Genomic DNA, 18,972 nt, shown 5'->3' on the forward strand with positions numbered 1-18,972 from the left:
TTTGTTTTATGCTAAGGTGGCCTTAAGGAGGCCTTTCTCCTGTGCTGTATTTAAAGTGGCGCAATGCCTTCACTGCGCCACTTTGTAAACCCTTGTGCAACATTATGCCTGAGCCAGGCATAATGTATAGAGGAGGGGCATTCCCATGCAGGGAGGCCTGAAAACATGGTGCAGTGAAAGTTACAAAGTTTCACTGCACCATTTTTCCCTGTCATTTTTAATGCCTGCTCAGAGCAGTGATAAGTCTTGCTGCTGCATTGAAGACAGCATTCATTAGGAGAGAGATTCTGTAGGAAATATGTGAAATAATAAGGGTCTGATTTTTAAGTCTGAAATAATCTTTCTGGAGATTCTGGAGAAAGGGCTTCATAGTGCTAAGATTTCTCAATTCAACAAGGGCACTTTTTCTAGCCTTTTATTATGGGTATCCATGTGTAAATTGTTGTTTAATGTGATGTCCAAAGAATTTGCTGTTGTTGGCATTCCTCATTTCTCCTGGGCCTTCTCTGCATGTCCTCTTGCTCTTCTGCTTTCGCAGGCTGATGGTGACAACTGTCTGCTTTCTCCTGGTCCAGCAAGATCCCCCTTACGTTTAGCTTTTCTAAAGAATATGTCAGAGTTCAGTTTAAAGAACTGTAGTGTAACACTGGCTGTGCTTCGTTGTGTCAAAGGGAGTGTGAAAAAGAACACAATATCTTCTAAGATATTGGCACTGTTTTCTGTCCCTTAGCACTGGAGCACATTAGGCTGCCTTTGTCCAACGCACACACCCTTACACCATAATGCATGGGTGTATGCATTCTGTCAAGCTCAGGTTTTGTAAACAATGCTTGAAAACGTTTGCCATGTTGTGTGTGTCCTGTAGAATGCAGCACATTTGCAAAGTTTGAAAAGTATGGAGACTAACATTTCTCCACTGTTCCACCTGCCTTGAAGAGGAGTAAGGTTTTGGAGGAGATCACTGTTTAAAACTGTTAGTAGATAGGCATTTGCATCAAACCTCATTGGTGGTTGCTTGGCAACACCCATGTACTATCCATAGAACTACTCCTTGATGCAAAGTAGTGCAGAGCACTTCTTTGCCCCTCTCAATATTCTAGTGTACGACATGCTTTACCAGCAAGCCTCTCTCAATGTCCTGGCAACAAGTAAGCCCTGTAAATAAGCCTATAAGCCTTACCATTGCACACCTGCTGGCCAAATCCTAACAGAATGGCATATAAACATAACAGAGGAAATTCTAAAGCAAAAGATTCAACAATGAATGATGGTAGGAGAAAGTTATGTAGATGATGGACCCAGAACTGGGCTGTTTCCCCCACTATCACCACACCCTCCCCTGGGTTTCCTATTTAATGTTCACTTATATATGATTAATCCCATAATATCTAATCATAAAAAACATTTCACTTTTGGTCCATATTCTTCGTTGTTTATTTTCCAATAATTTCATACACATACAGTGATTTCATCCTTAATGAGCTCTGTGTCCATTCCCAGAGCATTTCGGACCTTTAAATGATCTTTCGTCAGGAGTGTCATCATCTCTATAAAACGTTGTTTACTTACAGAAATCACTAGGGACTATAACAGTGGTGCCTGTGGGGGAAAACGATCCAGTTCTGGGTCCATTATCTATATAACATTTGTACATGCACCCAGGATCAGAGGGTGACATCCCAGAAGCACACTATAATAAAAATAAATGAAGGAACTGAGTATTAAGTCACAAGGGAGGGCACTGACATTGGTATACCACAATGGTAGGAGAACTACATCTCATCATAAGGGGACTGAAAATAAAGTGTGCAGGTGTATTCTTGTAAGAACATTAACTCTTGATTCTTAGCCATGAAACAACCTCTCCGAACACAATGTGTTGGGTCTTCCAGATGATAGATATACTTCTGATCTCCTGAGTTGCTAACATATATTAGCAGGCCGGGTACTTCAGAGAGTCCTTGTCTCACACAACATCTAGGAACCTCCTGGGTATCAGAAAGGACTTACACGAGGTACAGTAAATCGAAAGACGGAAAAAGACATGACTGTTCCTTATTCATACATTTTGCAAATGGTGTTCAGAGGTCCAAGGACAGCAATGTTCTCAGGACTGCTCTGGGAGCGCAAAGTGATGTTGCAAGTTACAATGTGGAACAGTAGAATACAATGGCGCACATGATGGGGAAATGGAGGCTGTTACCTGATGGGTTTTAATAGTATTAGCTAGGTCTTACACTGATTGTAGAAAAGATTCCCTTGGACTTTGAGAGGTACAGACCTCTGAATTTCCATTTGTCCTCATGCTTCATTGAGCGTTGCTTAGACTTGCACTTAACTTTCTAAGAAGACTCTTGACCGAACTACTGAAATGCTGACAACTTCCTCTTCATTTCTTCATCTTATCTTACTAATTCCCATGCCTTTAGCTCTTATGTTTTCTGGTTAGATTTGTATTTTCAAAATTGTCTAGACTATCTAGAAGATTACCCCTAATTGCCCATAGTTCAACTTGGCTAGATCACTTTTTAACTTGCACTAATTTGTAAGAGCACTGACCATCGTTTGCTTTCTGAGCATCAAATCCTTGTCCTCATATTCTGCATTGCAGTGACTGAATTCTTGGTTTGTCTTATGCTAATTTGTTCAAATTTCTTCAGACGATTTGGCTACACAATTGCTATTCTCTTTTTTTACAGTATGTTTTTGAGATTTGTTTACATTAACCTAAGTGTTAATCGGTAAAAAATCCTTTAACTGTATTTCCAATTTGGGTTTTTATTGTGTGGCCAAATTAGTTACACTGTAATTAAATACTGACTGATTGTTCCCTAACTCCCTAGTTAATCCTCTTGCAAGGAAAACTATTTTCAACCTCGAGTTAAGAGCATTAAGAAAATGGTCCATGAAATCTGGTAGCAGAGGGATGGTTCCCTTGGGGGAAAAGGGCATTAGGTTGTCCCATTATACAATTGTCCAAACGCAGCCTATAATTCTAGGGCCGTGACTCGTTTGGAGGATTGATGGAGTTCCACTGTCATTACAACTCAGCGGATGTGTGAGTATTGATAGGGTTGCACATTTAATTTCTTACGTAATCAAGATGGTTATTGGGTCTGTCGTGGCTTAAGTTCCCAGGATATATGAGAAAGTGTAGAAAACACTTGTTGTTCTTGTCTGCTGTTTAGTGGTGCTGTCTGTGAGACCTTGACAGTACAACCAGAAAGGGACCTTCCTTTGTGCGATTGTGAGAGGTTGGTAAAGTGATTCTAATGCGCGCACGGAGAAACTGTCTCAATCCAAGTGAAATCCACTGGTTGGATTTCATTTGAGTGTGTGAGTAGGACGGAAAGTGTAGCTTTAAACCATTTTTGAAGTAATAGATTACTCTGAACCTTTAAAGGAGCAGACAAAGTTGTTGGTGAAAAATCACTTGCATTGTATTTGCATATAGATTTTGAGTGAGAGAATTATTGTGAGAGAAATTGTAAAGGAGGGTGAGCCACTGGAAGGAGCGAGATTGACATCACAGTGTGCCGCACTGGTATAGGTCAGTTGGTGAGAACCTGAGCTGGTATTAGTGGACTACGTCACAGAGAGTCTTGCTGGTATTGGTTGTTAATGCTGAACAGAGGATTGTGCGTAAAGAATTACTAATTCTAAATGAAAAGTGATTGTGAAAACTTTAAATTTGGTTGAAAAATGAAATTCTTTAAAGCATTGTGAAGTCCGATGAAGGGAAATGCATTCATACCAGTTAGAGAGGGGGTAGAGACTCCTCCCAAAAGTATGCCAGGTCATTATATGGTGTCGAACGCAGGGCTTCACAGATGTTTTTAGCTTGAGCAGTGGCACAAGATCACTGAGAAAGAGAATGCACTGGCATTTCGATGCTATGTAACATATAATTAGAAAATTATTCAAAATTTGAGACAAATTCTGTATGAGATGAAACCACCTCCTAAACAGTGGCCTAAGAAAGGCCCCTGTAGCCCCTGCAGAGCCAGGGTGGGCGAGCTCCAGGGGACCCTCTCAGCACAGTACTCTAGCCTGAGAGCTCCTGCATGAGTTCGGGGGGATCTCAATATAGTGTTCAGGGAGGCCCCTTCAAGTTTTGTTACACCACTGCTCCTAGACCTAACGCATAGAAGGAGAAATATGAGGGAAAATCAGGAAAGTATGGCATACTTGTGCAGATGCTAGGTGGGATAATCAACAAAAAGCTTGGAGAACAGACAAAATTAAGGGGACTAGATTATATCCATAAAGAAAGCTTGAATTAGTGCTGAAACCACTACAAAACATATGTAAAAAAAGCGAATACATGCACTTGAATACTAACAAAGCAGCGCAGGGTGTGGAAAATATCCAGCACACTTTAAAAGCACTAGAAAACCACATTGTTTCATAAAGATGTGGTTTGCTTTAAATGTGGTGCATAACTATTATCCGCTCATGCAGAATAGTTAAATCTGCATGAAGAGACAAAAGGCGAAAAATGGCTGCAATGACTGCTTCACATTTTTTATTTCATTCTTTGCATGCAGAATAGACTAAGGGGCATATTTATCAAACTGTTGCGTCGCACTTGTGCCATACAATGGGGGTGGAGGGGGGGCAAAAGGTTGATGCAAAATTAAAGAAAGATTTATCATGCCTCGTAAAGCCATCTTGCGTGCCCCTGAGTGACTTGATAAAACTGGAGTAACATAATGCAGCGCAAATCCCTGTCTTGAGCTACTGGCCCCAGGGCGGCATTCCATGGGTGGAGTGTGAGTGTTCCCACACATCCACCCATGGATTAGGTGCATTCCCACATTTACCAACACTGGTAAACCTGGGAATGCGTCAAAATGCCACACCTCCCCAGGGGAGGCGTAACGAAGAAAAATATATTTATTTCTCCCCGTTGTTTTCTCTTTCTAAGTGTGCTGCATGCTGCAGGGCACTTAGAAAAAACGGGCCTATGAGGATTCTTTTTGTGTGGGAAGGTGCCCCTTCTTGCAAAAAAACAATGCTGCCTACAACACAGGTACCCTTGCACCACGACTCAAAGGTGACTGTGCTGGCGCTAGGCACTCAAAAGGCCGCCAGCTCAAAGAAAGGACACAAATGTGCCATACCATGTTAATTATAGCGCATTCCTGTTCTTTCACGGAGCGCAGCAAGGTGGCTTGCTCGCTGCTTGATAAATATGTCCCATAAGTAACTTGCATGCAGGATGAATTACGTTTTTATTTGGTATTCTTCTCTGCATGATAAATTATGCTTTCAGTTTGATCTATTTCAAGCATCTTTGGGAGCGAATGGGGTAAATGAGCCCCCTTTCCTTTTCGTATGTTACTCATACATTCACTTCTCTTGTATGTATGTGTAGCATCATGGACGGCGCTAATCAGTTACTTCAGTGACATGAAGCCAGTAGTGACCGTAAGCGCCTGAGACATCAGGAATTCATTTGCCATACCTGTAGAGGTTCTCCTTCACCAGTGAGTCACTCAAAATGATCAGTCTGTCGTCAAGATATTTCATGAGAGGAGACACCGCCTAAAAAGATAAAGTACACGTTAGTGTTTCCTGCGCCAGTGATGCCCTGTTGTTTCCGGGGGTGAATTGAAAAATGATGGCCCCAGATTGACGTATGTTCTGTTCTCCAACCTACACAATCACTTTCGAAAAAATACAGGCTGAAGTATGGATCTGAATACAATTGTAAAATGCGAAATACATTCAGAAATAACATTTCAATTTTAAAACAGCGTCAACCAATAACCTACAGAGAGAAAGTCACAAATTTACAAAAGTGACACAAAGCAGCGCAAAGTCATGATAAACAATTTAATTTCCAGAAAAAACAGTTTTTTGCACTGAAAGTTTTCCCCTGCTCTTTGCATTCCCTTCTTTTCATCAAGAGGGTGTTCCCTTGGTGGCAGTTGAGCAAACCACCCATCAATAGGTATATGAATGGATTCAGAGGCTGCTTCACACTTGTCAGCTTCTAGGAGTCCTCACGAATGATACACAAGTGCAAGAGGTCCTGCTGCAACTGCACTCTTAACTTTGAGACCCCTTAATGGACCTAAAATGCAGCTGTGAGGCTGCAGCAACACTGCCAACATCCAGATGCCCCACAGAAATTATACTAATAATAAAGACCGCTCTGGTGACACTCACATTCAAGGAAGCTGTGAGACTGAGGTACCACTATAAATATCTACATTTCCCTGCAAATAAGCTTTTCTCAAAAGAAAATCAGTCAGCTAGCAAAAGGTTTTTTCGTTGATATATATTTCATTTGTTGCTTTCAGTTTTATTATATACTATTTCTCTATACTCAGAGCCAGTGGAATTATGAGATTCAGCGGTCGCTGCTTTTTTCGCATAATTATGGATTTGCCACATAATCCACCATATGCTGCATAATTTGCAGTTTTAACAAAAAATCTGTTTCTACCTCAAACGGATCAAAAGTTAATTAAAACGTGGAGTTGTTGATTTGCGTACAAAGAAAGATCCTTCACAAATGTTAACTGGTCAACTTTCAGATGTTTTTTCCTGTATTTGATTGTTAAACTGGGGGCAATGATGTGAAATCTTTGGCCAGGCAGTGTTACCATGGGTAACAGTTCCAAAATAATGAAGTGATAGTATTGAAAAATGTGCCTCATTATGCCTCATATTTTGCTTTTCCTTGCCGCATAGTTTAGTAAACCCTGCCACATCATTTGGTGCTCCCCTGCTTCATAATTCTAGTGGCTCTGACGATACTACCTTTTTATAAAAAGTAAATCCAACTTCCCAGATTTCCTTTTCCTTTTCGTCAACTATGCAGAATGAGTGTACAAGCAGTGGAGATTGGTGACAGAAAACATCTGTTTTAAAGTTCCGGATCTGATATTGCCCCTAGGTCTAGCTTCGGATCCACACACTATCTTTCCTATAAAGTTCCATGTGTTTTTCTAAGCATGGATACAAAACTACAGCTTAGCCAAAGCACTGGGCCTTCAGGTGTATTTATCTTAACACCATCATCGCCATAAAAAATGCTATAAGGAACAAAAATATTGCCATGAGTAGAAAATGTAGCATAGTAAAAAGAACCTACATCATCATTTTGCAGAGAGTCGGGTGACAAGCTTATGTGCTGTATGTATTTCTTTATATCCCCAATCATCTGTTAAAAAAAAACAAACAAAAAAACAAGTCAATACCGAGAACAGCAGTTTTCACACGTTTTCAGTAAATCTTTTGAAGCCAGTCGAGGAAGAAACCTGGGCTGTGTGGTACTTAATTAAAAGTCAAACATTTCCCAAACAGCAGATGTATTTTGGTATTTAAACAACATTTTTGTCAGAATTGATTGCAGAGCGTTTGCTAGATTGCTGACACCTCCATTTTGGCTCTATTCCACTGTCAGAACTGATCTCCTGCGTGTATGTCAGAGGAGAGCGCCCGCGGCAGCCACGCGCGTACCTTTTCTGTCAGGTGCGCTATCATGTTCTTGGCCTCCCTCTGCATGTCCATGTCGATGTTCTGCAGCTGGGTGCTCAGCGCCCTCTGCACCTGCTGCTTCCCGTCCGGCCCGCGCGCCACCTCCGCTGTTGTCTCCAGGGGTTTCCAGTCCAGATCCTTAAGCAGGTTGGACAGGAATTTCCGCACGTGCTCGATGTTGTTCAAGATGACGCACAGCTGAAAGTGCAAATGTGAAGTGTTTAAGCCTTTCCTAGTTATCAGGCGCAACACGCTGGAGGGGACAAGCTAACAAAATGTTAACTGGGGACCAGTAGCGTAATGCAAAATGATGCCCTCATCCAACCCCCGCAGAATGTGATTTGTTGCCCCCGAGTCTCTCATAAATCACAAATATTCATTGGCCATGGGCTGAATGGGGCCCTCCTGATAGGTTTGGGGACCCCCAGAAGAACCGCAGACACCTCTGCGCTGCAGGGACTGCAGCAGCACTCTCTTTAAGCAATTTCTAACCCTCTAGACCAGTGGTTTTCAAAATTTTTAATGCTGTATCCCCTGTCGCCCACCTCAGTATTTTTCACAATTAATCTATTATGTTGGCAATGTTTAAATATGTCTAGACTTATTTATATATTGCAGTTATGTTCTGTTACCTTTTTAAAAATGCAATAAATGTTTTCTGCTTAATACAAAGCATTGTTATCTGCATAATGCTTCTTTTGGCCAGAGCCTGGTGCCCCCCCCCGGGTATCACTTGAGGCCATCCTATGGGGTGCCCACCACCCCCAGTTTGGAGACCCCTGTTCTAGACTTTAGGCTTATATTTGCAGGAGAAATTAACCTACTAGTATTGCACACATTTCCTCGTTTGCCTCTTAGCCAAATTCTAGTTACACAGTTTAGACTTTAAGCACTAATTATAACTTTGGCGGTGGTAATCGCCTACTGCCGCAGTGACGGCCTCCAACATACCACTGTGGCGGAGACCATCCATCCGCAGGCGACCATCCACTTCTGCCACAATAAGGGTGGAAATCCGGCAGTGTTCATACTGTTGGTGACCTGGCGCTGCTAACACCAGCACTGCCCCGCCAGTAGAACGCCGCCAGCCGTATTTTGAGTAGAAATACGGCCTGGCGGTGTTCTGCTGGTGAAGCGCTGCTGGCGGTAGCAGTGCCCCTTCCCTGCCGGACGACCTCCTCGCCAGACAAGGTAAGTCGGGTGTCCGACAGGGGAGGGTGGGGGGTGTTGTGTGTCTGAGTGTGTGAGTGCGTGTGTGAATGCGTCTGTGTGCGTTGTGTTGTATGTGTGGTTGTATGTGTGTGAATGAATGCGTGTAAGAATGGTGAAGTGAGTGGATGTCTGCATGTCAGTGTGTCTAAGAATGTGTGTATGTCTGGACGTATGTGAATGTGTGTATGCCAGAGAAAGAGTGAATGCGTGTATGCCAGTGTACGTGAAAAAGTGTATATGTGGTCCGTGTGGGTGTATGTGCGCGTGTGCGGCCGGAGGGGGGTGTGGGGTGAGGGGCGCTGTGACTGTAGTGGGGGTGGGGGGAAGGAGGGAGGGTGATGTGTGCATGAGTTTATGGGGGTGGGGGGTTGAATGTGTGTGTCGGAGGGGGTGGGGATGTTTGAATCGGGGGTGGGGGGTTTGTTTGGATGGAGGGGGGTGGGGGTTGTCAGGTGAGTGTTGGGGTTGGGGGAGCCGCCTACCACCATGGTTTTCGTGGCGTTGCTAATGCCACCGAAACCATGGCAGTAGGCCAGCTCATAATGCTACCGGCAGTACTCTGTGGGCTGCAGGGTCGGAGATTGACATCTCTGGCCCGGCGGCTTATACCACTATGGCAGTATGAGTGGAGAAGTGGTGGGTTGGCTGCAGCCAACTCACCACACTCATAATGTGGCAGTATGTACCGCCAGCCTGTTGTCTGTAATACCGCCACATTAACCCTGGCGGTCAGAAGACCGCCAGGGACATAATGAGGGCCTACATGTCGTAAAGTGGGGCAGTTTAGTTCATTAGCACTCACCTTACACAGTAGTTGGCATATTTTGTGCTACACTAATTGCTGTCATATCATTCAAACAGAATTTATGAAGCCTATTTTCACCAACTAGAAGGTCTATAAAGTTAGCTGCAAATAGTTTTCGCCATCAACCAAAGTTATTGACAGAGAATAGGCTTGCTGAGATAAAATACTTTTCTGCCTACATTTTTACAGATTCTGATTACTAGCTGTGATTGAAACTATTAGGCCCAGATTTACGAAAAACGGGGGCATCAGCTCTGATGCGCCACTTTTTCAGCACCCCCCTTACTGGCACCTATTGACACCATGGTTGTGCTGTATTTAACATAAGGCGCACCATGGTAGTAGTTACGATAATAGCGTTAACATTTTTGACGTTACTGTGGTGCTTTGGTATACTAGCATAACATTTTTTGACGCTAGCCTAGTAAAATGCCAGGAGGCCCACTGATTGCAATGGGAGGGTCATGTTAATGCCTGCCCTTGAGCAGGCATTATAAATGACATAAAAAATGGCGCAGTTAAATCTTGAAGATTTCACTGCACCATTTTTGAGAGCCTCCTAATGCTGGAATGCCGTCCTTGCATAGATCATGCCTGACGCAGGCTTAATGTGGTGCAAAGGGGCGCAAAGTGGCGCAATGAATGCATTGTGCCACTGTAAATATGGTGCGTCGAGACGAAACTTGCCTTGAGCCACAGTAGCGTAAAAAAAAAGACGCTAGTGTAAGGAGGCGCAAGGCCTTCTTAAATCTGGACCTTAGTTTCTAGGGTAGATCTGGTGAACAAAGTCTTGCTGATGGGACCTTATCAAAAAGGAAGGCAAATGGCTGTCTCTGCTCCTGGGGGCTGCTTTCCTAACCTCATATTGGGATAACAGGTACTTCAGGCCCACATGCACCAGCACTTATTTCTGGGGACCAGACAGAACTAGTTTCCCCCACCAGACTGACCAAATTATTAAGAAAGAATATAGAGAAGGAAAGACAATTAGAAATCATAGTTTAACGTCTAAAATTAATCTGAGATACTTTGGTGATGCAACACAAGTTTATGCTTACCTATAAAGAGGAAACCACAACAAAGCTTATCTCATGACAGTACAGAGAGGCAGCAGTCCTCTCCTTGCATTCATATTTACTGAATACAGACAATTTCATTTAAAGCAGTCCCTATCCTGGGTGTCTATGTCCGATAAAGGGCTTGCAACCGCAATGAAGGAATGTATGATGGAACAACGAATGCTGGAACCACGCATGCCTGAACAATGCGGTCGGAACAGCGACCGAGTTGTTACCACAAATGCCTTTACCACGCATGCATGATTTTTCGTTGTAAAAGCATGCCTAGTAAAGGCATGTGTGGGAACGGCATGCATGGTTCTAGCATGCGACCCCTCACCTGCCCTAACACCGAGAAGTACCCCACCGCTATTACTAAAACTACCCGGACCCCCCACTCCTAAAACAAAACTACCCCGGATACCTCTCACCCACCTAGAGCCCTAAACCCTTCCCCGACCTCCCCCACCCGCCCTCAAAACAACCGAACCCCTAACCCGCCGAAAATCAAAACTACCCAAGCCACCCACGCCCAAAAAGCAAAATATCCCGATGCCCCACCCCCAAAAGCCAAACTACCCCGACCCCCTGCCCCTAAAAACAAAGCTACCCCAATCGCCCACCCCAAAAACCTAACTACCCTGATCCCCCAACCCCAAAAACCAATCTACCCCGATTCCCACCGATGCCCCACCCCCAAAAACCAAACTACCCTGATTCCCACCGATCCCCCACCCCAAAAACCAAACTATCCGATCCCCCACCTTGCCTCCAAAAACCAAACTACCCGATCCCCCACCCCAAAAAACAATCTACCTCGATGCTCACCCCCAAAAACAAAACTACCCCAACCCCCCACTCCTAAAAACCAAACTACCCTGATCCCCCACCCCCAAAAACAAAAAAACCCTGATCCCCCACCCCACCCCACACCAACAACCCAACTACTCCGACCCCCTCACCCTGCCTCCAAAAACCGAACTACCCCGATCCCCCACCCCCAAAAAACAAACTACCCCAACCCCCACCCCCAAAAACCAAACTACCCTGACCCCCACTCCCAAAAACTAAACCACACCGATCCCACACCCCAAAAAAACAAACTACCTCAATCCCCACTCCCATAAACCAAACTACCCGGATCCCCACCCCCACCCCCAAAAACCAAACTACCCGGATCCCAAACCCTGAAAAACCAAACTACCCTGATTCCCCACCCTACCCCCAAAAAACAACCTACCCCAACCCTGCATCCCCAAAAACCGGCCTACTCCGACCCCCTGCCAATAAAAACCAAACTGCCCCGATCCTCCCACCCCAAAACCCAAACTACCTCGTACCCCCACCCCAAAAACAAAACTATCCCGATCCCCTACCCCCAAAAACCAAACTACCCCCAAAAACCAAACTACCCGATCCCCCCACTCCTCACCCCAAAAACCTCACTACCCCGATTCTCCACCCCACCCCCAAAAACCAAACTACCCCACCCCCAAAAACAAAAGTACCCCAACCCCCACCCCAAAACAAAACTACCCAACTCCCACCCAGTCACTAAAAACAGAACTACTCCGATCCCCCCCACCCGCCCCTAGAAATATAACTGCCCCGATCCCCCTGCCCCTAAAAAACCTAACTACCCTGACCCTCAACCCCTAAAAACTACCCCCAACCATGCCCCAGCCCCACTTACCTGACCCCATCCTCTGCCGATGCACTGTTGTTCCAACACTAAGAATCAACTGTAGTCGGGACAAATACCTTCTCATTATTTTCAAAAGTGACACATAAATTGATCACTTGATTGTCCTGTATTTCTTTACACACTCCTTATTATAGAATCCTCTTCTATTTGTACAAATGACTACTGCCTCTATATTCACATACGGAGTTAGTATAAGCACCTCAATTAATCATCACTTATTCAATATCACTACATGACAAAATACAACATATACACAAGACAAAATCACGTTTAAAAAAAAAACAGGTATCACAAATAGAAAAAAATGTTTTCCCTAATTTCAAATAAACTGCTATATCTACAATTCACCAAGCAGTCATCTCCTTTGGGGATGAAAATGAAAGTGTCCAGCACAATTGTCTCTTATGACATCCTGATTCCTTCATGTGGACTCATCTTTTTGATTTTATTTCCAATTTACAAATTTTCATTTCTCCTCAAGGATCTTTGTCATCACTTCCATCATCACTTTCACTTTATTTCGGTAAAAATATACCATAAAAGCACAGTACAAAACAAAAAGATTAAGATTTGGGATAGAGCCCTAAAATCAGAAAGACTTAGAACAGCAAAATACAATACCTAAAAATTTGCATAAATATAAAAATATAGCAAATGCATGCAGTATTATCTATACGATGTCTGAAATGTATTACTAACCATACGTTGTATTTCACAGCTATAAGCTGCGTTGCCTGCTTTTGATATCTATTGCTAAATTTTATTTTTTAAAGTTCCAAGTCTAAAGTGCCAAATAGATTAAAAAAATGTTGCCAAGGAACACGCCAATAGCACAGATGGATATGATTTAAATATTCTCAAGGCCGGTAAGCAGTTCCTAAAACCCATTCGTTTACATAAAGGGATGAACCAAAGAGCCCTCTGTTTGCGGTATGCAGGACATTGGAAGAGAACATGGATCACGGATTCTTCGTTCTCACAGCCCTTTGGACATGTCTTGGATCTATTGGTTGTGTTGGACCATTTGTAGGTTAGGGTACGCAAAGGAAGAGACCCTATTCTAAATCTGATATACAGAGCACGTGCAAGTGGAGAAAGTAATGTGTCCATGTAGTGCTCAAGCTCATAATGGCATTTAATTTGTAGAAAACTGCCAATCATTGTAGAAGACGAGGCTTCTTCCAATTGTGAAGTTTGGACATTAATCCAAAATGCGTCCTTCAAGATCTGTATGGCCTTTTTTGGAATGGAAGAAGGGTCCTTCCAATAGATCCCCAAGCCAAGACAAGAAAAGGTCCGTTCTACTTAAGCACACCACTTAATTTTTGAGGTAGAGTTAGTGCTCACCAAATTGATCAGCCCAAGTCTGTATGGGGTAAGAGAATCTACTGACCAAAGGCGGATCCAGAACAACAGTGGCCCTAGGGCGGCGATCTGGTTAATTGGGAGAAGATTTAAATCCATTCGGATGTGCAAGGATGGGGTGCTAGAGGGAACTCTTAGCAACATCTTTAAAAAACAGTTTTCCACCCTTGTCAAATCCTCTAGATTGCAGTGGCCCCACAGCTCAGCTCCTTACAGGCCCCCCCCTTGCTTGAGATTTATATATTTCTAGAGCAGGAGTCATGGCAAATCTGGGGGATCTAGCTGCAAATCTCACAATACCGCCTGCCCTTTGTTTCAAGCACATTGCTGATTTCTGGAGGCGAGCATGCCATTTGTGTGAATCTTCCAATTTTAGTCCTAAATAATCGAAAGCACCCACTCTTTCCAATATGGCCCCCTCTAGGCAAATGGGTCTCCTCATCGTTTGCTTTTTGTCCCCAAACACCATGTATCTGGTTTTTAATGAATTGATTTCTAACCCATGATCTTTGCAAAAGTCCATAAAACTCGTAAGCAAGTTAGAGAGACCTATAGCCGTTTGTGATATTACGAAGGTGTCATCAGCAAATAGGAGACACGGAATCTTTTGCCCTCCCATTTTAGGGGCATCGCTAGAACATTCCAGAAGATAGGGGATACATGCATTAATAAATTGGAGAAATAATGTGGGAGCAAGTACGCGGCCCTGTCTCACGCCACTATTTGTGGGAAACTCTGAAGTTAATTCACCTTTCGGGCCATATCGAATTCTGGCACAGTTGCCGGTATAAAGATCTCGAATTATATTTAACATGGGGCATGGGACCCCCACACTGCTCATGACCTCCCACAGCTTTTGGCGTGGGACAAGGTCGAAAGCAGATTTCAAGTCTACGAATGCTACAAAAAGATGGCCAGCATCCACGTCAACGGTTTTCCATTTTATGGAGATAAAGCGGAAGACCTGGTCAATTGTACTGTCTCTAAACCCCACCTGGAGATGGCTAAGTACTTGATTATCCGCTATCCATTTTTTCAGCCTACTTAGTAGCTGGTAGCAAAATATTTTCTGTAAGTTATCCAAGAGACTGATGGGTCTTTGTCTGTCGACGTGTTTCGGCTGTGATAAATTTCAAGCCTCCTCAGGACATAGGAAAACATGGATACGGGTGCGTGATCCTCTGGACTGCGCCGTATATGCAGGTTCAATCTCAGCAGTAAAGTGGTTCGATATTGTATACCTGAACTTTCTCCTTTTTCTTAGGGAGCTGGCGTGAAGAAACTCCGTACAAACCTGCGGGTTCAGGGTCTGAGCCCCACCCCTTCACTCAAGTGATCAACTTATGTGTCACTTGAAAATAATGAGAAGGTATTTGTCCCGACTACAGTTGATTCTTAGTGTTGGTTTGATTTGCAGTCCACAGGTAGTGGGGTTATAGGGACTGGCCCCTTTCTGGTTCTATAGATGCACTGTTGTTCAGCACATGTGTGGTTAAGAGAGAGAAAAAGGGAGTCATTGTTAACGCAAGTGTGGTTCCGCTTGTGTTAACAACGTAATTGTTGTTCCGGAGTGGTTGTTCTGGATGTTTCCCGCAATGCAGGCCACAAACTATTGATACACCAATGTGACTCACAATTATGAAAATGTCACCCCCTTTCAGACCTCTTCCTAACTGTGATTTGGAGTCGCAGAGACCTTTTGCAAGTCAGGAAAACTTTTTTTGACTTACACTGGGCATTTTTTTCATCCCAAAATATTCTTTCAAAGTGGCAAGCGCTGCAATTTTTGGGAATCTCAGGGTTTACGGCTACAAAGGTGTATCATGCATCAATCAATCAGGTTGTTCTTGTAGAGCACAAGCTTGTCACCCTGGGGGGTCTCCAGGCGCTGGTTTGGTGATGCGGGACTTGTCCGGCTGGTGGTGGTGTTGGTCAAAAAGCCAGGTCTTGTTTTTCTGAAGTCCTTCAGGGAGGGGGATGTGCAAAGGTGGATGGGGAGGTTGTTCCAGGACTTGGCGACAAGGTGGGAGAAGGAGCATCCTCCCTGGCGTTTGCGGCAGATGTGGGGGATGTGAGTCAGGGTGAGGGTGGCTGAGCAGAGTTCTCTGGTCGGTCGGTAGAATGTGAGGCAGGTGTTGATGTAGGAGGTTCTGGAGTCGTAGAGGGCCTTGTATGCGTGCTTGAGCAGTTTGAATAGGCATCTTTGCTGTACGTTGAGTCAGTGGAGGCCCGTGAGGTGGGGAGTGTGCTGGTCCTTCTGGGGGGGTCAAGGACGAGTCTCGCTGATGCATTCTGGATGATCTGAAGGCGGTTTAGAAGCTGTTTGGTGGTTCTAATGTAGTGTGCGTTGCCGTAGTGAAGGCAACTGGAGATGGGGGCTTGGGTGACTGTCTTCCTGGGTGAGATAGGTATCCAATGGTAGATCTTGCGGAGCATGCGAAGGATGTTGAAGCAGGCTGAAAAGACAGTGTTGATGCATCACATCCTATTGGCACTCTGATGACCAATCTTGGCCACATTCAGCCTTTTTCGCGGCTGGTGGGTTACTTATTTGGAGTTGCCCGGCACTACATATTACAGTTAAGTGTGAGCTAAGATTTGCTTTAGCACTCATAGGCCATTATTGAGGTTTCCAGGAAAGGTGACACCTTCTTCACAGGCCATCGGTCACTATATAGTTCCATTAGATCTACAGTACATACAGATATGATACATACCGATATTATATTTTGAATCAGAAAACCTATTGTGCACAACATTGGAATGGATGCTGCAGGACCTGGATCATCCTGTTTACCTTTTCGGTCCCTGTAGCTTGCCCAATAGCCTGGTAATTTTTGTCAACTTTCCTCTTAATTGCTTCAGAGTATTGGATCGCTGCATTACATATGTCCTGGAAAGAAGGGTTTGAAGAAGCACTCTTAGTACATCTGGCACAATCAATAACCAATTACATTTAGTTACATTTTGTTTTCCAGTAGGATCAAGAGTGTGGCTAAGAAGAGGGACACCTATCTGCAAATAATAAAATGAGCACCATGCATTAATTTAATCAACAGTCTACCATGTACCTTTCAAATAAGATGTTACAGTAGAAACACAACTACACCAATGAACTCAGTTATCTTTCATTGCAGCATGCAGTCACACTTGTGATGTCAGCATGGGTGTTTGTTGACATTATTATTTGTTATACAAACACATAACACATCACAATGCGGCAACAAATAATATATATATAGTTAAGTTCCAAACCTACATATGTATGAAGGACTTTTGTTCCATCAAGATTTTACGCTGTGACAATCTGAGCATCTGTATGTACATCAAAGTATCTTCCTCATTATTTGTTCACCTCTCACAACAAATATGTTATGTGCTCCATCCTTTTTAGTTTTACTTATCGTATATCACTTTTACATGTCCCCATCATGTTCTTTGTTGAAGGAGACTCTAAGCAGTCCCCAAATATCCTATGATCTTGCTACTCAAGCTTGCAGGGATGCATAGTTCTCCACATTAGTACATGTAGCCACATCTTTTACCCATGATTTAGCTATGGGGTAGGAGTTATGCAGCCAAAGTAGAACTATTCTTTGTTTAACTAAGAGTAACATTATTGCAGAAAAGTGCCTAGCATTAACTAGGATAGCCTGGCATAACCTCCAACAGGCTAGTAGTGAGGTATTTTATATTGCTTGTGATATCACCTTTTAGTAACCTCAAAACTTCTATGCTACATGTATGTATTCAAGGACGGTGCTAAGCAAGGTGCAAGAAGTCAGCCTGGGTGGGCTGACATCTCTGTTGCTTGTGGCTTTATCTAGGATTAAATCAATGCAACCTTGCAGACATGTAATATAATCGGTACAGCAATTTGATGTGTAGCAGCTTGTGACTGTGCCCAGGTGAGATTAGGATAGCCTGGTTACAACAATACAACACTATTTGTAACATGCGTCAGTAATCTCTATTTCTATATCTCTCTCCCATCTCCTTCTAGCTTTCAATATCATGCCTGTCCCAGATGTATAAGCCTTGTTATATAATTTAAATCTGGTGAGTGGCCTCTTAGAGAATATTCAGGGGAGCTCTAGCTCTCATGTTGGAATATGGCAGAATACTCCAATGGAGAGACTCTGAGGGTCGTCTTACTCCACCCTCAGTAGTCTGGACCCCCTAAGAGGGTGAAGTGGAGCCGGGCACTGCCCTTATAAGCCCAATATCACTCAGAGCCAGTGTGGAGCCAAACCGCCCTCTCACCAACAGCACGGCTGTGACTGGCTCCCTAGGGCACCAAGAAGGAGACACTTGGAGCATCATACCTTGGAACCTTTTGACACCCCTTTACCAGTGTTTTTGACAGTTCAGAGTGGCACTGGAGGTGATCCCTGGCACTCTTGTTTCAGCTTCTTGTTACTGAGCAGGAGAATGTGGCCTCACCCTGAAAGTGAAACCTAAGGGTGGCTGCACGCCTCGACATGAGGAGCAGCTTCTGTTGACTTGCCGAAACTGCTCATGTGAACTGTGGGCCTTTGAGCAGTTAGCAATACTGTTGGGGCTTGAGTTGCGAGCCAGAAACTTTATAACAAAGTTTCTTGGAAGGGCCAGAAAACCAGTTACTTGAAAGAGGACCTTTCTCAAGGGAGCTGCTACAGTGGGGCCTACACTACAGTGACCACGCAGATGAAACATAAGGGCCTGAAATGGCCTCCCTGGCGGCACAGTAACGCACCTTGGATGTAAGAAAACAGACTTTTTTTACAGTTATCATGCTTGACATTTGGAGTGGGGATGGAGACCCTTAATACTAGCGCAGGAGGATGCAGAATTCTGAGCTCTATTTGTCTGATGGCATTTGTTCCGCCCACAAAAACATGCATGGCAGCGAGATTGTATGCACTTCATCTCAGACTGGCACCCAGATAACAAATTTATTTGATCGCAAGAAGGGTGATGCCTGTGAGATGTAGAGGCAGACATTGAAAATCCTATTGGTGGGTGTGAAATGGGGTTTTTGGTTGGCAGTCAGGTTGCCCTCTGTCCAAGCAAGAACCCTCACTCTAGTCAGGGTAAGTCACACACAATCCAAAATCAGCCTGTGCTCACCCTCCGGTAGCTTGGCACGAGCAGTCAGGCTTAACTTAGAAGGCAATGTGTAAAGCATTTGTGCAATAAATCATACACCATAGCATAACACCACAAAAATACACCACACAGTGTTTAGAAAAATATATAATATTTATCTGGGTATCTTCAGGTCAAAACGATCAAAGTTGCAATATGAATTTGTAAAGATATCACTGAAAAGTGATATAAAGTGTCTTAAGTCTTTA

At 43.8% G+C, this 18,972-nt stretch overlaps 1 protein-coding gene across 1 annotated transcript in view; it reads right to left on the reverse strand.

The window, feature by feature from the left end:
• Positions 1-18,972, reverse strand: part of BAIAP3 (BAI1 associated protein 3) — a 976,697-nt gene that overhangs the window by 71,044 nt on the left and 886,681 nt on the right. The window contains exons 24-27 of the mRNA XM_069209880.1: positions 16,434-16,529; positions 7,474-7,689; positions 7,106-7,174; positions 5,468-5,547 (exon numbers count right to left, since the gene is read on the reverse strand). Coding sequence (XP_069065981.1) covers positions 5,468-5,547; positions 7,106-7,174; positions 7,474-7,689; positions 16,434-16,529 — 461 coding nt within the window. The remainder of the gene's footprint in view (positions 1-5,467; positions 5,548-7,105; positions 7,175-7,473; positions 7,690-16,433; positions 16,530-18,972) is intronic.

This window comes from Pleurodeles waltl, chromosome 10 (assembly GCF_031143425.1).
Source record: "Pleurodeles waltl isolate 20211129_DDA chromosome 10, aPleWal1.hap1.20221129, whole genome shotgun sequence".
Taxonomy (NCBI): Eukaryota; Metazoa; Chordata; class Amphibia; order Caudata; family Salamandridae; genus Pleurodeles; species Pleurodeles waltl.